This window comes from Camelina sativa, chromosome 2, assembly GCF_030686135.1.
Source record: "Camelina sativa cultivar CO46 ecotype springtype chromosome 2, ASM3068613v1".
NCBI classification, from domain to species: domain Eukaryota; kingdom Viridiplantae; phylum Streptophyta; class Magnoliopsida; order Brassicales; family Brassicaceae; genus Camelina; species Camelina sativa.
This window is the reverse complement of record NC_141881.1, coordinates 3,448,099-3,468,276: the sequence shown is the minus strand read 5'-3', so window position 1 is coordinate 3,468,276 and position 20,178 is coordinate 3,448,099. Positions and strand designations below refer to the sequence as shown.

The 20,178-nt window shown below is 35.7% G+C and overlaps 3 protein-coding genes, 1 long non-coding RNA gene and 1 pseudogene across 5 annotated transcripts; 3 read left to right on the top strand and 2 right to left on the bottom strand.

Moving 5' to 3' along the window:
- The first annotated feature begins 393 nt into the window (after positions 1-393).
- Positions 394-1,641, top strand: LOC147948214 (uncharacterized). The gene is made up of 2 exons (XM_087465791.1): positions 394-658; positions 770-1,641. The coding sequence occupies exons 1-2, from the start codon at positions 394-396 to the stop codon at positions 1,639-1,641; spliced, it is 1,137 nt and encodes a 378-aa protein (XP_087321917.1).
- An 8,520-nt stretch (positions 1,642-10,161) lies between these two features.
- Positions 10,162-10,919, top strand: LOC147948213 (uncharacterized). The gene is made up of 2 exons (XR_015577246.1): positions 10,162-10,422; positions 10,501-10,919. It is a non-coding gene; the product is annotated as an uncharacterized LOC147948213 (long non-coding RNA).
- A 189-nt stretch (positions 10,920-11,108) lies between these two features.
- On the bottom strand, positions 11,109-12,682 carry LOC104716770 (ATP synthase gamma chain 1, chloroplastic). Its single transcript, XM_010434209.3, has one exon. It carries the CDS (start codon positions 12,419-12,421, stop codon positions 11,294-11,296), a length of 1,128 nt encoding a protein of 375 aa, XP_010432511.1. The 5' UTR covers positions 12,422-12,682; the 3' UTR covers positions 11,109-11,293.
- Positions 12,683-13,878: 1,196 nt separating this feature from the next.
- On the top strand, positions 13,879-18,524 carry LOC104716760 (tRNA wybutosine-synthesizing protein 2/3/4). The gene is made up of 9 exons (XM_010434197.3): positions 13,879-14,753; positions 14,976-15,366; positions 15,645-16,721; positions 16,840-16,969; positions 17,169-17,404; positions 17,516-17,651; positions 17,778-17,854; positions 17,968-18,074; positions 18,268-18,524. Exons 1-9 carry the CDS (start codon positions 14,015-14,017, stop codon positions 18,360-18,362), a joined length of 2,988 nt encoding a protein of 995 aa, XP_010432499.2. The 5' UTR covers positions 13,879-14,014; the 3' UTR covers positions 18,363-18,524.
- A 103-nt stretch (positions 18,525-18,627) lies between these two features.
- LOC104716751 (putative F-box only protein 15 pseudogene) lies at positions 18,628-19,976 on the bottom strand (annotated as a pseudogene). Its single transcript, XR_015577215.1, has one exon. The product of XR_015577215.1 is annotated as a putative F-box only protein 15 pseudogene (transcript).
- Between the last annotated feature and the right edge of the window lie 202 nt (positions 19,977-20,178).

The following is a 20,178-nucleotide window of genomic DNA, read 5'->3' as shown; positions in this document are numbered from 1 at the left end:
CATTCAATTTACGTACCATTCAATAATTAGGTGCATCGTTTATTTTGCATCGTTTTATTTACTGTGTGAAACAGAAAACTATTACAAGAGCGTGATACACAAAAGATACTAATGATAATTTAGGTTCATACGTATTACATAAGATTGTGATACACTGATACGTATAAGATACGAATGGATTATTTAATAATTGACATAAGAATGTGATACTGCAGCACCATTGCAACAAGAATCTAAGTTTTTGTATTGTCCCAACTTCTAAGGAAAAAAAAAAAATGAAATATATACATAGATAGATACATTAAACTATCACAAAAATTTCAAGACAATGTCTCTATCCATTTTTTGTCAACTAAGACAAAGTCATGTAAGCAAAAACAAGAGCACGTACGAATGTTAGATGTGGGTTTAGTGCAAGGCAAGTTTTCAGCGCATCCAATGTGCTCCTCTCCTTGTCTAACTCACCTAGCATTCGCAGATGATCTGTTGGTTTTCTCAGATGGCTCCCAGGACTCAATGCAGGGTATATCTCAGATATTGAAGTGTTTTCGTTCTCTCTCTGGGCTTGAAATGAACCCAGCCAAGTCTGAATTGTTTCTTGGAGGGTATGATGATGAGGAATCTGCTGCAATCTCGGAGTCAATCGGGGTTAAGCTAGGTGTTTTCCCATCTCGATACCTTGGCTTACCCCTAAGCCCTACCAAGTTGACTCTAGCTACTCTTTAGCCGTTTCTCCAGAAGATTACCAGTAAGTTGCACTCGTGGACAGCTAAGTACTTGTCCTATGCTGGGAAAGTGCGACTTATTGCCTCTGTTATCTATGGAAAAGTGAATTTTTGGAGTCAAGTGTTTGTCCTCCCAAAGGGATTCTTTAAGAAGGTTGATTCTCTTTGTGCTGCTTTCCTGTGGAAGAATGCAACTTCATCTGCGAAAGGGGCTCGAGTGTCTTGGAAAGATTTGTGTAAACCTAAAGAGGAGGGTGGTCTAGGATTACGGCCTCTTGAGGAGTTTGCAACAGTATACAGGTTGAAGCAGGTGTGGCATCTATTTGACCGTTCTGGTTCACTATGGGTCAAGTGGCTCGACCACAACATCTTTGGCCGGCGAAACTATTGGTTGATGGAACCGTCTCCTCGTCTGTCTTGGAACTTGAGGAAGTTGATTGAGCTGCGACCTACCTTTAAGAACCTGATAAGGTATCAAGTCAGGAATGGGAAGAGAGCCTCCTTCTGGTATGACTCTTGGACGAGTCTTGGCCCTCTTATAGACTTGTTTGGTTCGTTGGGTCCTAGGGAACTTCGTATAAGCAAAGAAGCCACGGTGTGGGAAGCTACGCGAGAAGGACAGTGGTTCCTTCCCAATGCTCGGTCTCCTCAAGCAGAGCAGTTACACATCTGTTTGTCCTCTCTCCCTCCTCCAGATCCATCTCGCGGAGCAGACTGGTATCAATGGAGGCAACCCTCCGGATCTTTTACTGGGAAATTCTCCTCTAAAGGTACATGGCTTCAAACTCGGGACATTTCGCCACGAGTACCATGGCACAAAGCCGTTTGGTTCAAAGAAGCTGTTCCACGGTTTTCGTTTATCCATTGGTTGGCTGCCCTTGGACGACTTAACACGAGGGATAGGTTGAGGAACTAGGGACTCAATGTTCCGGATGCTTGTGTCCTCTGCAACTCTGGTCTGGACACACATGATCACTTGTTCTTCCACTGTGATTTTTCCAAAGCTATTTGGATGGGGCTTGCAGGTAGGACCTCACCGAATTCTCCTTCATCCTTATTGTCAGCTGCTTCTTGGGTTTTGGGGACCGCATCAACTCCGCCCCACTTTGCCAGCAAGATTCTCAAACTTCTATTGCAAGCATCCATCTATTTCATCTGGAAGGAAAGGAACCGAAGAATTTTCTCGTCTGAAGCTTGTACCCTACATGCTACAAAGTCTGCTGTCGATCGTACCATGCGCAACCGTCTCATATCTCTCTCGCCGGAGGATCCTGCCGCCTCGACCTCTCTCCTTGGTTACTATTTTGGTTGTATCTTTAGCCCACTTTAAGTGTGGCTAAGCTCTTATTTTGTCTGTATAATGTTCCATTGCTCTCTCTATTTCAGAGCTAGGTTTGTTTTTTGGGTTTCATTGTAAAATGTAAACTCTTTTTTATTGGTATAAAATTTTAACATTACACCAAAAAAAAAAAAGCACGTACGAAAAACATATTAACAACAAAATATTTCTGAACAAATAAGGTGACGACAAATTAGAGCTTAGAGATATCAAACAGGTCACCAATGTTTTCGAAAAACGATGTTTATGTGGTTCTAGTCTTCTAGATGATTGGAAAATTAAAAAAAGTGGTAATAGTAATATATGTATGAGTTATGTAATTGGTTTTCTTCCTTAAGTTTTACAAAGTTTTTTTTGATTAAGAGGTTTGAGTATTTGACTAAGCTTTTGAGATGAAAGATATAAATATATAAACAAAAAATGGTCTCACGTCAATTATAACAAAGGTCGAAACAAATTGTTTGATGTGATCATTACGAAATAATTATAAGAACTATAATCTATATTACTCGCGACGTGTAAGCACAAAACGTACTTGAGAGAACTTGAGGTCGAGAGAAAAGTCGCGCGCGTGATACTCACTCGCGGCGATTTTTTCTCTCCCAACAACTTCTTCTTCTGATCACAACCACGTGCACCGACGGCAGGTCCTCCGTCGATTCCGGTGACGATGAGGACCCTTCGACCCATGGCGCTTCATCCGCGACCCCGCATCATCTCGGCGACACCATAGAAACAAGATCAAGGGGGCAGTGGAAGGGAGAAGCATCTGCGCAATCTCACCGGTAAAGAGCTCTATCGGCGGAATAGCGACGCAGAGTGGAAGAAGGTGGTTCACGGCGAGGAACGGCGGAGGAAGACAGGTAGATCTGGGATCGGAGATTATGGAGGCTTCGCTGGATCGGACTCGATAGGGGAGGTAGACTCCGATCCAGCGAGGCTAAACCACCGTCAAAGGTCTTTTTTCTACTCCCTACTGTCTTCTCCTTCACGACCGAGCAAGAACTCTCCTCAACGACGACGAGATCGATGCTCTTCCTCCTCCTCAACGCGGCTCTACGGTGGCGGGATGGACAACGGATCTTGGATCACCATCTCCGTTCGGCTACCGTCGTCCAGGCTTACCGGAGGTCCTGATCCGGTAAGCATCCGCAGCTTCGTTGGACGGCGGCTACAAACGTGTTTTACGTTTGTAGATTAGGGTTTTCAGCTTCGGTTTGGTTCGATTTGTAAACCCAGTCGGTTTTGTATTTCCATTGGTTTAGTTTGGTTTGGTGTAACGGGTCGGGCCCTTAGGGGATTTTGTATGGGTTTATATCCGGAAATAGCCCATTGGGCTTATATTTTTAAATATTTTTAATAGAATATCCTTTAACAAAAAAAAAAAAAAAAAAAAAAAACTATAATCTATATATTTTTTTTTTTTTTTGTCAAACACTTGATTTCATTCATTTCTAAACAAAATACAAGGAAAAGGATTCAAAGATCCAAAGTTTAAACCATACAACAAAAGAGGCACTCCCCAATGCCAGATAAAGAAAGATAAAATAGATCACCAAAGAGTCCAAGAGAGCTTTGAAGCAATAGCTAGGTAGCAGGTTGCCACATGTGAGATCAAGGTTTGTTGAGAGGTCTTCCATGAGTAGCTCAATGGTAGACAAGTTGGTCATAGTCAAGCAAGGACTTAATGACGTTGAAAAGGTGTTTTTAGCGAACGGATAGTGATTGAAGTAACTAGCTAAACAAGTCGATGGAGAAGTGTTGGTCAAGATTTCTCTAAAACCATACTCACGCCGTTGACAAGTTGAATTCCGAGCTAATAAGCCATAAGACTTCAATGATTGTTGAGCAGTAGGGTTCAACAATGGAGCTGGCATCAGGATTTTTAAAGAGCGGTTGGAAACCCATGACAATCTAGGTAGGTTCTCTCTCACAAAGTTGCCTTGGCAAAGGAGATTAAGAATTCTACACACGATTTGACATTGGTTTACCGCAAGCAGGGATAGATCATACCAGAGCTGTAGAACTGATGGCGAAAGATGGGTGTGGAAATTCAATGGTGTCTCAAATAGACCATAAGATTGCAAAGGATGATACTCAATCCGCAAATACTAATCTATATTGTTTACGTAACAAAAATAGATATAGATGTTGTAGTAGTAATGTCAAACCTATACTAGTGAGTAATAAATTAAAATAACAAAGAAAACTTCTACATAATTTTAACTGATTTAGTTTAAAGTTTAATTGGACCATCGTTTGCGTATAATTCTTTCTAATTAATCACACAGCTACAGAAATACCTATTCAAGGAATATATACATTTTGGGGCAAATCTTAGTGACTTACACTCTACTTAATTATTCATTGTGTATAAACGACTAAGTTACGGTCAGTAACCTGTCAAAACTCAAACGGATCGAGAAACGTATGTCTTCTAGCTAGGTTCAAAGGCACCTTAGAAGGGAACCGTTTTAATTCTTACTCAGGTCCCGATTCCAAGAAGATTACAGACTTCGATTCAGAACTTTCTGGTTAATCCAAAAAAAGTTATAGAACCTAGCTATAATATATTTAACTCTTTAGATGCTATTAAAAAAAGTATGTAGTAGATGTTTATTTAGAAGATTGAATTGAAATGGAGATTAAACTAGATGATGAGGAGGAGTGGAGAATGATGTGGACACATCACCCTACACAGTACACATACACTTTAGTTTCAGAAACTCTTATTCTTATCCTTTTAAAAAGGAAAAAACTCATCTCACTCTCACACCAACACAAAAGCTTCTTTTAATTACTCCGGTAAACGAGCAAAAAGATTAGGCACACATACTCATGTATCTACTTCTATAATCTTACTCTCTACTCTCTGTTAAGACACTAAACGAGACGTCTCATTTAAAATAGTCTTAATTGTTATATTTTGAATACTGGCACACAATTAGTAAAACAAACTCATTAAAAAAATATGATTGCAAATTTTGTAGAGTACTTGTGTTTTACGTATTATTCCACAAGTATCCGATGACAAGTGTCGTTACGTTGCTGCATTAGCTAAGAACGTTGTGTGTATGCTCCTATCATTACCAACTCGGTTTATCCAATAAATAACAAGACATTAATGTGAAAGTCCATTGACTAGTTTGGTTGTCTCTAATCCGACAAATTTGTTTAATTTAAACATTCTGTTGATGGAAGAGTTTGATTATTATGGATTTGGTGGTTTGATGTAAACTAAATTACTTCGAGATGTTTGATGTAAACTAAATTACTATTAGCTGTAAGGATTTTGGTGGGGGTAAAATCATATTTATTTTGGACAAGCCATTTGTCAGCTGTCTTAATGCTCTCGTGGGTTTGGCGGTTTATTTAGAACGTATGGTATATTTTCGTTATACGCCCCAAAATTATAGATATTTTTGCAGCATATCCTTTAAAGATTCATTATTTATACCAGTACAAAACTCGATTCCCCCAAAATTGAAAGACAATCAGTTTAATTATTTTTTATATTTAGAACTTGTTAATTTACTTTGTTGTATGAGTGAGAACTTAGAGCTTCTATGCTACTTATTTGAATAGAGGCCCTTAAACTTTATGCACCTAGGAAACATCATATTAACAACAAAATAGTTCTGAATAAATAAGATAAAAGAAAATTTAGAGTTTAGAGATATAAAAACAGATCAACAACAATGTATGAGTTATATAATTAGTTTTCCCTTGAGTTTGACATAGCTTTTTCAATTAAGAAATTTGAAAAAGTTTAGAGATGAAGATATTAAAAAAGAAACGAAAAAGATTCACATCTTCAACAATTTGTTTGAAATGGTAGGAACTATAATTACTATAATCTTTAATGTTTACGACAGAACTTAACAATTACTGTTAATGTGGTGATGTCAAACTTATGTTGAATCTGTATACTAGTATTTTTTTTGCAGCAGTTTTTCACAAAAATATTGTTTAGAAATTTTTTACATTGAATGCTATTTAATGCTTATATACATATCTAAACAAGTTTAGTTGACTTTCTCTACTATCCTTATAATCAAACACAATTAAAATATTTTAAATATCTATATATATATATATATATATATATATATATAATGTTCTATAACTAATATAGATATTTAGAATATTTATTCCAGATTAAAAAAAAATTATTCTCCTATCATCTCTTTTTTATTTTAAAATTTAAATGTAGTGAATCATCATATAATACATAAAGTTAATAAAAAGTGTATTTTTCCTGCATATATTGTGATTTGAATTTTTTTAAACAAACATATATTACTCAATTAATACAAAAATGTGTGTTCAACATACATATATAGTAAATTTACTGTATATAGTAAATTGTAAAATTTTAAGAAGTTTATAATTTGTAACTGATATATCTAAACTTAATAAAAAATTTAAAATTATAAATATTTAAATATATTAAATTTTCAAAATTATATAAACGAGTTATATTACATGATTGAATTGATAATATTAAAAAATAAACTATCAGTAATATGATATTTCAATACGGGTTAAATACTCATTTTAATGTTTTAACAACACCAATATAAAATATGTCGAATCAAACTGATTTAATTAAGATTGTAGTAAACAAAAATTATTGTGCGGTATACCACAGTTTATATATGATATCACTAAAATTAACAAAAGAGTATATTAGCAAAATTAGTATAAAAATAGTACATTAACAAAAAATATTAAAAAAAAAACTTATCCGCGGTGTACCACGGGTCATAATCTAGTGATAAATTAAAATGACAGTATATTTTAACTAATTTGGATTAAAGTTTAATTGGACCATAGTTTGCATATTATACAATTCAAAAACACACAAACAATCAAAAGAAGCAAATGATTTGGGGCGAGTTTTAGAGACTTAGAATTTTTTTTTTTTTTTTTTGTGCAAAGAGACTTAGACTATATTTACTAACTGGTGTACCGCATGCAGTGTTCTAAAACGTACTATGCGGTGGATAAACGCCTAGCGCCTAGCCGTATATGCGGGTGCCTAAGCGGAATGTAGGCGAATTATATATTTTAGATATATGAATATATATTTATATAAAAATAATATATATATATATATAGGATGAAAAGTTATACACTTTAATTTTAGAAAACATAAAACAAAAATATAGCATCAAATATTATATTCAATAAACTCTTATCTATCAAAATAGTTTAGAATCTATAATAATCTCACATTTTAAACAAAAAAAAAAAAAATAATCCATTCAAAAACTTGTAAAATTGACAAAGTGTAAGTTTATACTTACTTTGGAACCAAATTAAATTTCATAAGTTTAGACTTTAGAGGCTAATTATAATATTTATTAGAAACAAAAATATTATTTAAAAATATATTTAATTACAGTATTTTTTACTATTTTAGTCAACATACCGTCTAGAATCCGTACAGGCGTCCGCGTAGACCGCATAATGTCCGCCTAAACGCTATTAGGTGTCTGAATTATTTAAAACCGCTTAAATTACCGCATAGCTAAAATTCGAGACGCTCGGTCACCGCATAGCGTATAACCGCCGCCTAGGCATCCGCGTAGGCCGCATTTTAGAACATGACTATATATTTTAAAATAAAATATAATATAAATTTTTAGTAGATTATATATATATATGACTAATGATTTGTAAATTTTAAATTTATATCCCATATTCTATATATTATTTAGGTTTACCGGTTTAAAATTTTAAGTTTACCAGTTTAAATTGTTAAATTCAGAATATAACCCATGATATAATATAGTACTGCTTTGTTTATTTTACATAATCATAATTTAATAAACTCAATTAGATATGCCTAATATTCTAAGTCGGTGGTGTTAACAAAATAATGAACTGATGATTTACTAACAACTAATGATATAATTTTCAATTTTTATTAATACACAAACTCATCCCGCTACATACCTAAACACAATTTTTCTTCCTTGCTTAAGTAAGACATGCATGTTTTTCAAAATCCAAATAACTAAAAATACAAAAAAATATAGTTACATTAATTTTATGTATTTTATGATGATTTAAAACAAGTAAACTAAATAAATCAAACAAAGATGATAGGAAAATCGTAATTTTAATTAAAAATATTATTTTATATTTCAAACAAAATCTTTTAATTGTGTTTGGTTATAAGGATAGTAAAGAATTAATTGAAAATATTGTAATTAGTCATTGGTTGATTAAGGAGATATTTTAGGAATTTTTGTTTAGCCCAAAATATTGGTTTTAATTTTAATTTAAAAATTAATGATAATGGCATTCCTTGTAAATAAGTAGAAACTCTAGGATTTATTTGTTAAATGTCTCCAAAAATGTATATATAGATTGTGCATGAACGACTATATCTAAAGCTTGACAAAAAATTTTTTTCCTATTAATTAGATTAGTAAAGGGCTTTTCCCACACAGTCTAAAGGGCATCTTTTGTACGGTTGGTTAATCCAAAATTGAGATTGCTGCTAATGTTTTTGTTTCTTCAAAGCTTTTTATATTATAAGACTCTTGTTTGATTGTCAAATTCAGGCTGTTGTTGCAGGGATTTTGGTTCAAAACTTTCTCAAGTTGTCATTAAATTTTGGTGAATGTTTCTCCATAGATATACTTAGTTAAAACTTAAAATGGTTTTGCTTCCTCCAGCTCTCTTCACGTTTAACGTGGCATGGGGACTCTATGTGCTATCTATGTTTATAAAGTGAAAGACGAGAGAGAGAACTTACCCCTATATCTCACCAAACTGGACAGTCACACTGAAGTTGCTGTTTGATCCTTTAGTGAGATTTTTGACATCCCTCAACATTTTACACTCCTCTTCTTTAGCACATCCCTCAAAGTTGATTTGAACAACTTTGAGGGATCAAAGTTTTTGGAAGAACTTTGCAAGCTGGAAGAGTCTATTACGGGTCAAAGAGGTGATGGTGACCTCTTCAATCACAGATTGAGTCAGACAATCGTAATCTTCTAAGCAAGGACAAACTACTTTAGTAGCTCCACTATTCTATATCTCTTGGATCCCATGTGCGTCAAATACGAAGGCAAATTGTCTTGCTCGTGCTTCACGTTTTCTAATCTCTGAAGTTTTTTTTGTAAACCCCTTCCCTCCAGCTTAGACAACTAACCGAGGAATTTCTTTTTAATTTATTGTTTGGTTGAAAAGAAAAAGTAAATAGATACATTTTTAGTTAAAGAAAAATAGTTGTAGATGTGTTCAAAGTTATTAAAATAAAATTAAATTTAACAAAGAATATATATTTAATTCTTTTCATAAGTAAAAACAATGTATAAAAGTAAAGAGATAAACTTTTAGTTATAGAAAATAGTTATTTTTTGTTTTCTGTAATACACTAATAAATATCCATTTACAAATCTACTATGTACAATACCACTAAAAATGTATTTGTACACACAAATATATTTTACTGTTAAAATATATTCTTTAGTCTTTATTACTACTAACAAATTATCTTTATGAACACATTAATTGTATATTTTTCTTCAACCATCTTTTTCTTAGAAACAGTAATTAACTGTATATTTTCACAATCATTTTTTATCTTATATAAAAAATAATCATTTTTCTTGTAAAATTAGCAACTTACAATTAAAATAAATAAATTATTTTATAATTTCAAATTTATGATATATATTAATATATATATATATATAATTTCCTTATAATGATCTTTTTAAAATTTTAAAGCTGTTTAAATTTTAAAATTTTCTTATAATTGCCTTTTAATTAAAATTTTAAAATTTTCTTATAATTGCCTTTTAATATTTTTAAAACTGTTAGTTTTGTTTTATATTTGTAAGTTTACAAAAGTTTTTTTTTTCTTAAAAAATTTTAAATAAAATTAGGTTTTTACTTTTATATAAAAACTTTTTATGGTAGGTTTTGAATTTTTACATTTTTATTTATTAAAATTTTAATAAATTTAGAATTGACATGTGTCAACATCTGAATGATACAATTAGCACGTATCACGATCTTGTTAATTAGTAACTTTGACATGAAACTTTATATTATAAAATTAGGCCTCTTAAATTTGGGCATAGTTGAACAAATCCAGGCCAATTGTTTTTGTTTACTCAACCCCGACGGTCCGAGTTATCAGCGTGATTGTTTATGGCGGAGGAATAAGAGATCCTGGTGCCATCGTCGTGGAAATTAGATCCTGGAACCTCTGTTTTCTAGTCCAAGTATGCCTTAGATCTTCTAGATGAGTCTAGATTATTAGGCTGCAAACATACCTCTGTATACCTATGGAACCCGATCTTAATACATTCCAAGGATAGTGGTAACGAGTTGGTAGGTGCAATTTTACTCTCTCTCTTTTTTTTTTTTTTTTTTTTTTTTCTTGATTTAATTGACCCGTTATTCGAATAGCGTGAACCTTTTCTGTGAACAGGTCAAATCAACGTTCCCATCTTGGTAGTCTAGTCTCCACAAGGAGGGAAATAAGAACAAGTCTATGGATGGTTGCATCATGACATTTAGCGGTTGCAAGGAGTATAATATATGGACTCCATCTATCCAAAGTTCGTCAATGATATGTGTACGCTGGTGCTCTTTATCTCTTCTTTTCCCAGTTTGCGCTCCCACGCTCGTTAAACCCGGTCCCTACGCTTTCTTCTCTTGGTTATGCATCTTTCGTAGCTCTTTTTTTTTTTTTTTTTCTTTTTTTCTTTTTTGCCATTTGCTTCTTTAATTTCTTTCTTTATGATACAAGTATGTAATTGACACAAACCATACTTATATTAGGATCCCCATTGCTCTTTGTCCACCTAAGTGGTCAGCTTCTCCCATATCAATTTCTTGCTTATAAGATAGCTCCTTTGGTTAAAGTTGAATCATAAAACCAAGAATGATGCATTGTTATGCCTAACTAAGTTAAGATCCTTCATAACAGCAATTGAATAGGATTCAACTATCAAGAAAAACAAATCTTATTCCTTCAAAAGGATCCTACAAAAAGGCTTATCATCCACAAAATATTCAACAAAGATTTCCATCAATTTATCCAATGAAAGGCCAAAATAGATACAACCTCGCACTTTGTTTGTAATTGCATGATTATATGAAGAAAAAAAAGATTATAAGGAGTTGTTCTAGAGATTACCATTATACATTATACAAACGATAACGAGAATAAAAAAAGAGTTTGACAGTTCCAAACAAATCAAACCTGTGCATTAGCTCCAGCAACAATCTCAAGAATCTCTCCAGTAATCTTAGCTTGACGCTTTCTATTATACACCATAGAAAGCGATTTCTTAAGATCCGATGCATTATCCGAAGCACTGCTCATTGCACTCATTCTAGCTGCAAGCTCACTAGCCAATGACTCCTGCAAAGCCCTAAGAATCTGACTGTTAAGGTACAGAGGCAACAAAGCATCAAGAATCTGAACAGGGTCTTGCTCGAATTGCAAGATGGGAGAGAAATCAGCGGTTGGTGTCCTAAAAGTCTCTCTTTCAACAGTCAGTTTCCCTTCCTTCGTCGTTAACCTGAACAACTCATCTTCCGCAGCATCAACACAGTTCCCATTAATGTCACAGATCTCTCCTTTAGGCGATAGAGGCAGTAGCGTGTGGATCACGGGTTCTGATTTGACCAAAGACACAAACTTTGTGTACAAGAGCTCGACTTTGTCGACTTCTTCACTTATAAAAAGAGAGAAGACATCATCAGCCACAGCTTGAGCTTCTTTAGCCGTCGGTAAAGTTCCGGCTTCAAGGAACTTGTCGACGGGGATGTACGGACGACGGAGGAAATAAGAGTTTCCCTTCTTGCCCACGCTAATGACTATGTAATCAAGACCAAGACCTTTAAGCTCTTTGATCCTAGCCTCTGCTTTCTTGATGATGAAGTTGTTGAATCCACCGCACAATCCACGATCACCGGTTACGACAACGAGTGCCACTTTCTTAACCGGTCTGACCTTGGTTAAAGGCACATCGACATCATCGGTTTGAAGCTGTTCGTTGATGTTGTAAAGAACCTCAACTAGGGTTTCAGAAAATGGTCGTCCGTTAACGACAGCTTCTTGAGCTCTCCTGACTTTAGCAGCAGCGACAAGCTTCATAGCTTCGGTGATCTTCTGAGTGTTCTTGACGGAATCGATACGGTCTCTGAGCTCACGAAGAGACGATTGGATCGGTGAAACAGAGGAAGATCTCGAAGGAGGAGAGGTAGTGTGGTTTGGGAGGAGAAGTGGGTTGAGAACAGATCGGAAAGATAAGGAAGAGGAATCAGAAAGAGATGGTTTTGATGAAACCCACATTGTTGTTAGATTAGAGCAAGCCATTGTTCTTGATTCTGAGAGAGAAGTTTTTTTTTCTTCTTCTTTTTGGTTTGTTGTTTTGGCTTAACCTTATCTCTGTTTCTTTGTGATTGTATGAATGAAGAAGGAAGAAAGAAGAGAGGAGGAGATTTGAGTGGAGGGAAGACAAGGTGATGAGATTGGGTTTGGAGATAAGGCTTTGAGTCTTTGGAGTCTGTCTGCCCAATGGTGGGATCCTCTTTTGTTGACATGGCGTTGTATTAGTGGATAGTTCGAGATCTTCAATTTTTTTTTTTCCTCTTTTGTGTATGTGGTTGTATCTTAGTTCTTTGTTGATCAGCCAACCAATGTTATGAGTTATGAGTTTTTGATTTGTGTTTCTCCCAACGAGAGAAAATATCTGATTTAATTATCGGATAGAAATTAGTGTAATTCGGATTGGTTTAGTGTGATTTTGGTTCAATTACAAAACATATATACCAATCAGATTTCCTTACAAGTGGAAGTTTTATCTGGTTTGATTTTGTTAATTGCTTCAAAATCCAGAATCTTTCAATAAGCATATTACATTGAAATAATTAAATTATATACAACACATAGAAATTTATAAAATTTAATCATCAAATTAAATATACATTTTTTTAAAAAATTAACTTTTCATCAAAATAAAATTGTGGTCTTTTCCTTTTTTTGTCGAACACTCAAACTATACAATTGAAACCGAAACGATACATATTTAGAATATGCTTCTTTTTTATAGCCAGCACTTGGAATATGCTTAATATGATCATATAAACCACAAAAATTCTCAACCTTGCTATGAACAAGATTTTAGTCTTCTATATGTTTTGTCCTATTTCCATCACCAAACATTCTTTTTTATTATTACTACTAAGCTCAGTTTCTTATGGATGTGAACAAACTCAATCATTCATCGCCATAAAATACAACCAACAATCTAATAACATTCTATTTATTTCTTTTAAGTAAGGATCAAATCAACCTTCAATGCATACTGTACCTGATGGAAAGAACCTTCAATCATATTTAGGGCTAATAGAGACAATCCACGTTAAATCTGTCCCGTATTAATATGAACCTTTTGCTCGACTGATAATTTAGAAAATCTCAATCGAACAAAGATTACAATATCAACACAGGAAGCAGCCTTACTTGGATTGACTACCATCACTCTAAGTCTAAGTAAAATGAATATAGTGATCCATCGAATTCGATATCTTTAGTGAAAAATGAAACTTTAGAAGAAAAAACAAAAGTGGGAGATAGATTGATTATATGCAAAGTGTAAGCAACTTCAATATATAATAAGACACAAAGACCTTCATCACCTACAAAAATTTGATTTTAGTTACTACTTAGTTAGGTCACGAAATCTACACCATTCTCATGCATTTTGTGTCACGTCGATTATGATCCGTGCCTATCCGGAAATAACCGAACCGAAATCCAAATTACACAACGCTTCTAAAACGGCAGCAAACAATGTCGTTTCGTATTAGTCATCTTCTTCGTCACTGGATCTAAAGCGCCACACTCTTTAAGGGTTTATGAAACCTTAAAGGTTAGGGTTTTAACAAACACAGAAACTTAAAGGAGATGGATTTCGAGAAGAGGAAAGCTGCGACCTTAGCTTCAATTCGTTCATCGGTGACTGATAAATCTCCCAAAGGCTATCTCGACGAACCCATCATCCCTCTCCTCGAAACCATCAACCACCACCCATCTTACTTCACTACAAGTTCATGCTCAGGTCGAGTCTCAATCCTTTCTCAACCCAAACCAAAATTGAACGATTCAACTAAGAAGAAAGCTCGTGGTGGGTCATGGCTCTACATCACGCACGACCCAGCCGATCCAGATTTGGTAATCTCTCTCCTTTTCCCTTCAAAGTCAAATCAGATTGACCCACCAGTTGACCAACCCAGCGAATTAGTGTTCCGATTCGAGCCGTTGATCATTGCTGTTGAATGTAAGGATTTGGGTTCGGCTCAGTTTCTTGTGGCGGTTGCTATATCAGCTGGGTTTAGAGAGTCGGGAATCACATCTTGCGGCGATGGCAAAAGGGTAATTATAGCTATAAGATGTTCTATTCGAATGGAGGTGCCGTTGGGTGATACACAGAAGCTGATGGTTTCACCTGAGTATGTGAAGTTTTTAGTTGATATTGCTAATGAGAAGATGGATGCGAATAAGAAGCGAACGGATGGGTTTGGTGTAGCTTTGACTAGTAATGGTTTCAAGAATCCAGTTGCAAATGATGTGGATGAAGATGATAATTATGAGAATCTAGCTGGAGATCATGATTTAAGTATCAACAATGGAGACTTGCATCCTGGTATGTTTTGTTATATCATCCCTATGTGATTGTTGTGTTAGTAGATAGCTTGAGTAATGCAATGAGATAGGATATGCTACAGGTTTAACTATAGTCTTGTTTAGATTATACTAGAGGTTGTGTATCCAATGGTCGAGAGTTTGAGTTATATCTACTTGGTTTGCAGGATAACTTTCAAATGTTAAACGTGATAGCCAGTTTCCGTATCTAAATCATTGGCAGGGTTTCACCAAGATCTCATACTGCTCTCGAAATTATCCATAGTAGGGGAAACTGTTGAGAAGCTTTACCTTTGGGGACACTCAGCTTGTACGATAGATAAACCAGACCGAAAAGAGGTTATTGTATTTGGTGGGTTTGGCGGTTTTGGGAGACATGCTCGAAGAAACGAGTCTTTATTGCTCGATCCTTCAAGTGGCAGCTTAAAGTTGATTGCAGTCAATGAATCTCCATCAGCACGACTTGGCCACACAGCTTCAATGGTTGGCGATTTTATGTTTGTAATTGGAGGAAGGGCTGATCCCTTGAACATTTTGAATGACGTGTGGAGGCTCGATATATCCAAAGGTGAATGGAGCTCACAGAGGTGTATTGGAAGTGATTTTTCTCCAAGGTAAATGTCATTTTGTGTGTCCATTTTTTCAATAAACCTATGACCTATTTCCAATGATAAGCTTATATATGTACTGCTTATTTGTTAAATGAACCTCAAATTCTCTGAGAGGCCCTCAACTGTATTTTAGAAACTATTAATCCTATTTATTGCACTTGGTTTAATGTCTATCTTGCTTCGTTTCTTTGATTTATTATATGTTTTTGTTGTATTAACATCCTTTCAGATAATTGTTATCTCAAATTTTCTTCTAAATGCAAATCCTTTGAATTGAGCAGGCATCGGCATGCAGCAGCCAGTGTTGGCTCAAAAGTATACATATTTGGTGGGCTCTACAATGATAAGATAGTTTCTTCTTTGCACATTTTGGATACAAAGGACCTTCAGTGGAAAGAAATTGAACAAGAAGGTCAATGGCCCTGTGCGCGCCACTCTCATGCTATGGTTGCATATGAGTCTCAGTTATTCATGTTTGGAGGGTACAATGGGGAAAATGTACTCAATGATCTATACAGCTTTGATGTCCAAAGCTGTTATTGGAAACTTGAAGTGATTTCTGGAAAATGGCCTCATGGCAGGTTTTCCCACTCAATGTTTGTTTATAAGCATATTATTGGCATCATCGGAGGTTGTCCTGTCTCACAAAATTGTCAAGAGTTGACGTTGCTAGATCTGAAGCACCGAATGTGGAGAAGTGTGAGATTGGAGTTCATGAATAAAGAGTTGTTTGTTCGAACTACAGCCAGCGTTCTTGGTGATGATCTCATCGTCATTGGGGGTGGAGCTGCTTGCTATGCTTTTGGGACAAAGTTTAGTGAACCAGTGAAAATCAACTTGGTTCAATCTGTGACTATGAGTGAAAATCATGTTCCTCAACCTGAAGATGTTTCTATAGAATCGAATAGAAACAATGCAGATTTGAAGACTGAAACGTCTCTGTCTCAACCATGGGTGATACAGTTAGAAAGAAAGTATGCAAAGTTTGGCAAAGACATACTTAAAAAATTCGGATGGTTAGACCTTGAAAGGAAGGTTTACTCAAACGAAAAAGGTCTTTGTATATGCTTTCCTGTGACTGAAAAGTTTTCTGAACTTTTCCATGAGAAGCAGCGTTTGGGCGAAGACAAAGAAGGGTCAGAGGATGATAACCTAATAAAGGGTCTATCGTTAAAGGATATATCCAGCTCAGCAGCTTTGAATCTATTGAAGGAACATGGTGCTAAAAAACTCATTAATGTATCTTTTGAAGCCAAAAAAGTTGCAAAATCCCCAGTACAGAGAATGAGAGAAGATATAACATCTGTACTTAAACAGAAAGGCCTGCCGGAAGAGCTTTTGGATGAGCTTCCACAGAAGTAAGTATTCCTGAAATCTGATTTTATAATAGTTGGGAACTAAAATGGTGAAAATCTGATTGCGTGCATGTTTTTTTCGCTTCCATCTGATAAGTAATTGTAATTTCTCTACTGGTAGATGGGAACGGCTTGGGGATATTGTTGTGCTTCCTGCAACATCCTTTAAAGATCGAGCTTGGAGATCTATCAGTGATGAAGTTTGGTGTTCTGTTTCTAAATCGCTTAGTGCCAACCGCCTTGCACGCCAAGTATGTTGCTTTAGATCTTTGCACCGATTTTTTTAAGTGCAAACCTTATATCTTACCTATTCGTCTTAAAGCACTTCGAAATCTACATTATTGATTTATTACTTGTTATGACAATGCTGAGAACTTTACAAACCACTGTCGTACCCAAATTTCATTTGCTTACCAGTAAGACTTATCATCGATGTTGTGTCTTTATCAGGGACGAGTTGAAGCTAATGGTACAAGAGATAGTACATTGGAAATTCTTGTGGGAGACAATGGATGGGTTGATCACCGTGAAAATGGGATCTTGTACTCTTTTGATGCTACGAAGTGCATGTTCTCGTGGGGTAACCTCTCAGAAAAGCTTCGTATGGGTAACATGGCCTGTGAAAATGAAGTTGTGGTGGATCTGTTTGCTGGAATTGGATATTTCGTTCTCCCATTCCTTGTGAGGTAGGCCATTATCCAAAAAAAGTAGAGAAGACATCGTGGTTTATACAATCAGAAGCCAATACTTTCTTGGATCGCATGCAACTACAATGCATTCTTAATTTACATTTGCAGGGCAAAAGCAAGGATAGTTTATGCGTGTGAGTGGAATCCCCATGCTATTGAAGCTCTTCGACGTAATCTTGAAGCAAATTCTGTTTCTGACCGTTGTATCATTCTTGAAGGGGATAACCGGATCACCGCACCGAAAGTACGGTTGATGATATTCCAAACTGCTTACAATTATTAATTCTTAGGCAATTGGTTCATGGTATAACTGTTGGAGAGTAAATTACTAAAGTAATAGATTTTGTGTTTCAAATATTTTGATTCTCAGGGAGTAGCTGACAGAGTCAATCTTGGTCTTATCCCGAGTAGCGAAGGAAGCTGGGTCACAGCTATTCAGGCATTAAGGTGATTTTAATCTCCTTAAAACTTGGTTCTTTACAACAAAAACCTACAGCATAAAATCTGAGACAAGTTATAAAACTCATTCATGTCTCTGTTCTTGTTATTGGAACTTGCAGGCCTGAGGGAGGAGTACTCCATGTGCACCGGAATGTCAAGGACTCAGATGAGAGCAGTTGGGGCGAGCATGTCACCAAAACATTAAGTGATATCGCTAGAGCCGAAGGTAATAAGTTTATGAACAAAATTGAAAACTCTCAAAGAAAGAGCATTGTTTTTCAAATTTCAGTTTTGGTACTCCTAAACCAGTTTCTGAATAAGACTAGGATGTTACTGCATGATGTTGAGATTTCTAATCTTGATTTGGGTAAATACTAGAGAATAACCTGGGACATATATTTTGGGTTCTCATGGTTTAGGTCATAGATGGGAAGTTATAGTGGAACATATAGAGAAGGTGAAATGGTATGCTCCTCGTATTCGCCATCTTGTCGCCGATGTGAGATGCAGATGATGTTGATGACAAGGACAAGAGTGCAAAGAGACATCCCATTGTGTAGCCGATGTGAGATGCAGATGATGATGATGACATGGAAAAGTGATGACATTAGACTTACTCTGTGTACCAATCCAGAAAAAATTAAGACAAGTTTTATATTATTGGTTTCCAAACTCAGTAGAAATTTTTTTTTTTTTTTTGTTAATTAGTTACATGTCTGTTTTGAGTGATTCTGATACACATACTACTGTGGACCAAAACGTAAAACTTGCCAAGATCATAACAGAATTGAAAACTTAGTCTATGTCAATAACATCTGCAGTACAGTAACATAGTTGATGCCAAAATACATGGTAGAAGGATGATCCTTGATCAACGATAAATAAACACAAAGAAAAATAAAAAAACAGAGTTTCAAGAACACAGAACAACCTTCTTAGTCTGGAACCGGAATCAGACTTGGAACGTACACATAGCTACAAATAATCGGGTCACCGAAGTAATATCCATGTCGTCCTGTCTCGATTTGTTTTCTGATCCCACCTTGATCAATTTGGTAAAAAGTGATGCAAGCACCCCACGTATCATCGTCTTCCTTGACTTTTTCTTCGCACCATGCCATGATGTTTTTGTGATTTCCAATGGAGTATCCCGGACGAGCCGTATCAGTATGGAACTGTAACAACGGAAGCTGAGGGCTAGTGACATTAAAATATTTGGTAAACGACACAACTCCATCAGTCAACTTGTTTGTCACCCACACCTCAATCTCAGTTGATACATCTTCGATACCATGTTGTATATCTTGTAGTAATAAAGAGAGCCTATCTCCACTGAAACAGGCTAATTGTCTAGTCTCGTGGAAAGGAGGACAAACACATAGGTTCTTGAACGTTTCCATGGTGAAATCAAAACTTAGAATAAACCCTTGCATTTGATTATATACAGGCGCAGCATCAGTAACCCAATACATATTACCCTTCACTGACACACCTTTGCACTGAGGATCAACATCCCAATCGAACTTAGCATCAACAGTTCTCCACGAATCAGACTTGAATTCATAGATCTCACACTGTTCTGGATCATCAAAAGTCAGAGGACCAGAAAACCTCAAGATCTTGTAGTTATGGCGACACGTATTGTCGTATCCAATCCCAAAGTAATCAGTTTCAGAGTAACAGACCAACGGTTCGATCCATTTGATTTTACTCGTAACCGGATTCCAAACTGCAAGATCGACGTCTCTTTCTCTATCGTAAATCGGGTAACCACCGAAACACAGCATGAGTCCATCACAGTGAACCATAGAATCAAGAAGCGAATGTGGATAACGGAACACGTCTGGGACTGGTGAATCTTTATGGATTCCGGTCACCGGATCCATGATTTGAACCGTCTGACCATCATCGATCCTTATGAAACGTTGCGGAGAGCGATCCAAGTGATTGTACATGAATCTTTTGTCGGTGATGAGATCGTACCATTGCTTGCACGTCGACTTGAATCGGTTCAAAGACTCAGCAGGAGTCCTGATTAGTATCTCTTCTATTAGCTCAGGTGGCAACAAACGCTTCCAAGAAGAAGCCATGAACGCTTGATTGGAAACAGAGAGATGTGGTTTCTTGATTGATAAGGTTTCTCGTTCCCCTTTTTTAGTTAGGTTTAAGACTTGCGCTATACCTTTTTAGTTAGGATATCGTGATCAACCGAACCAAACATACCAATCGAATTAAAGTAAACCAATAATGTTGAGCGGTTCAGTGTTTTTTTTTCTAATATTCTTCTCATGTGTATAAAAATACTTTTGACAAATCATGAAAACAAGAAT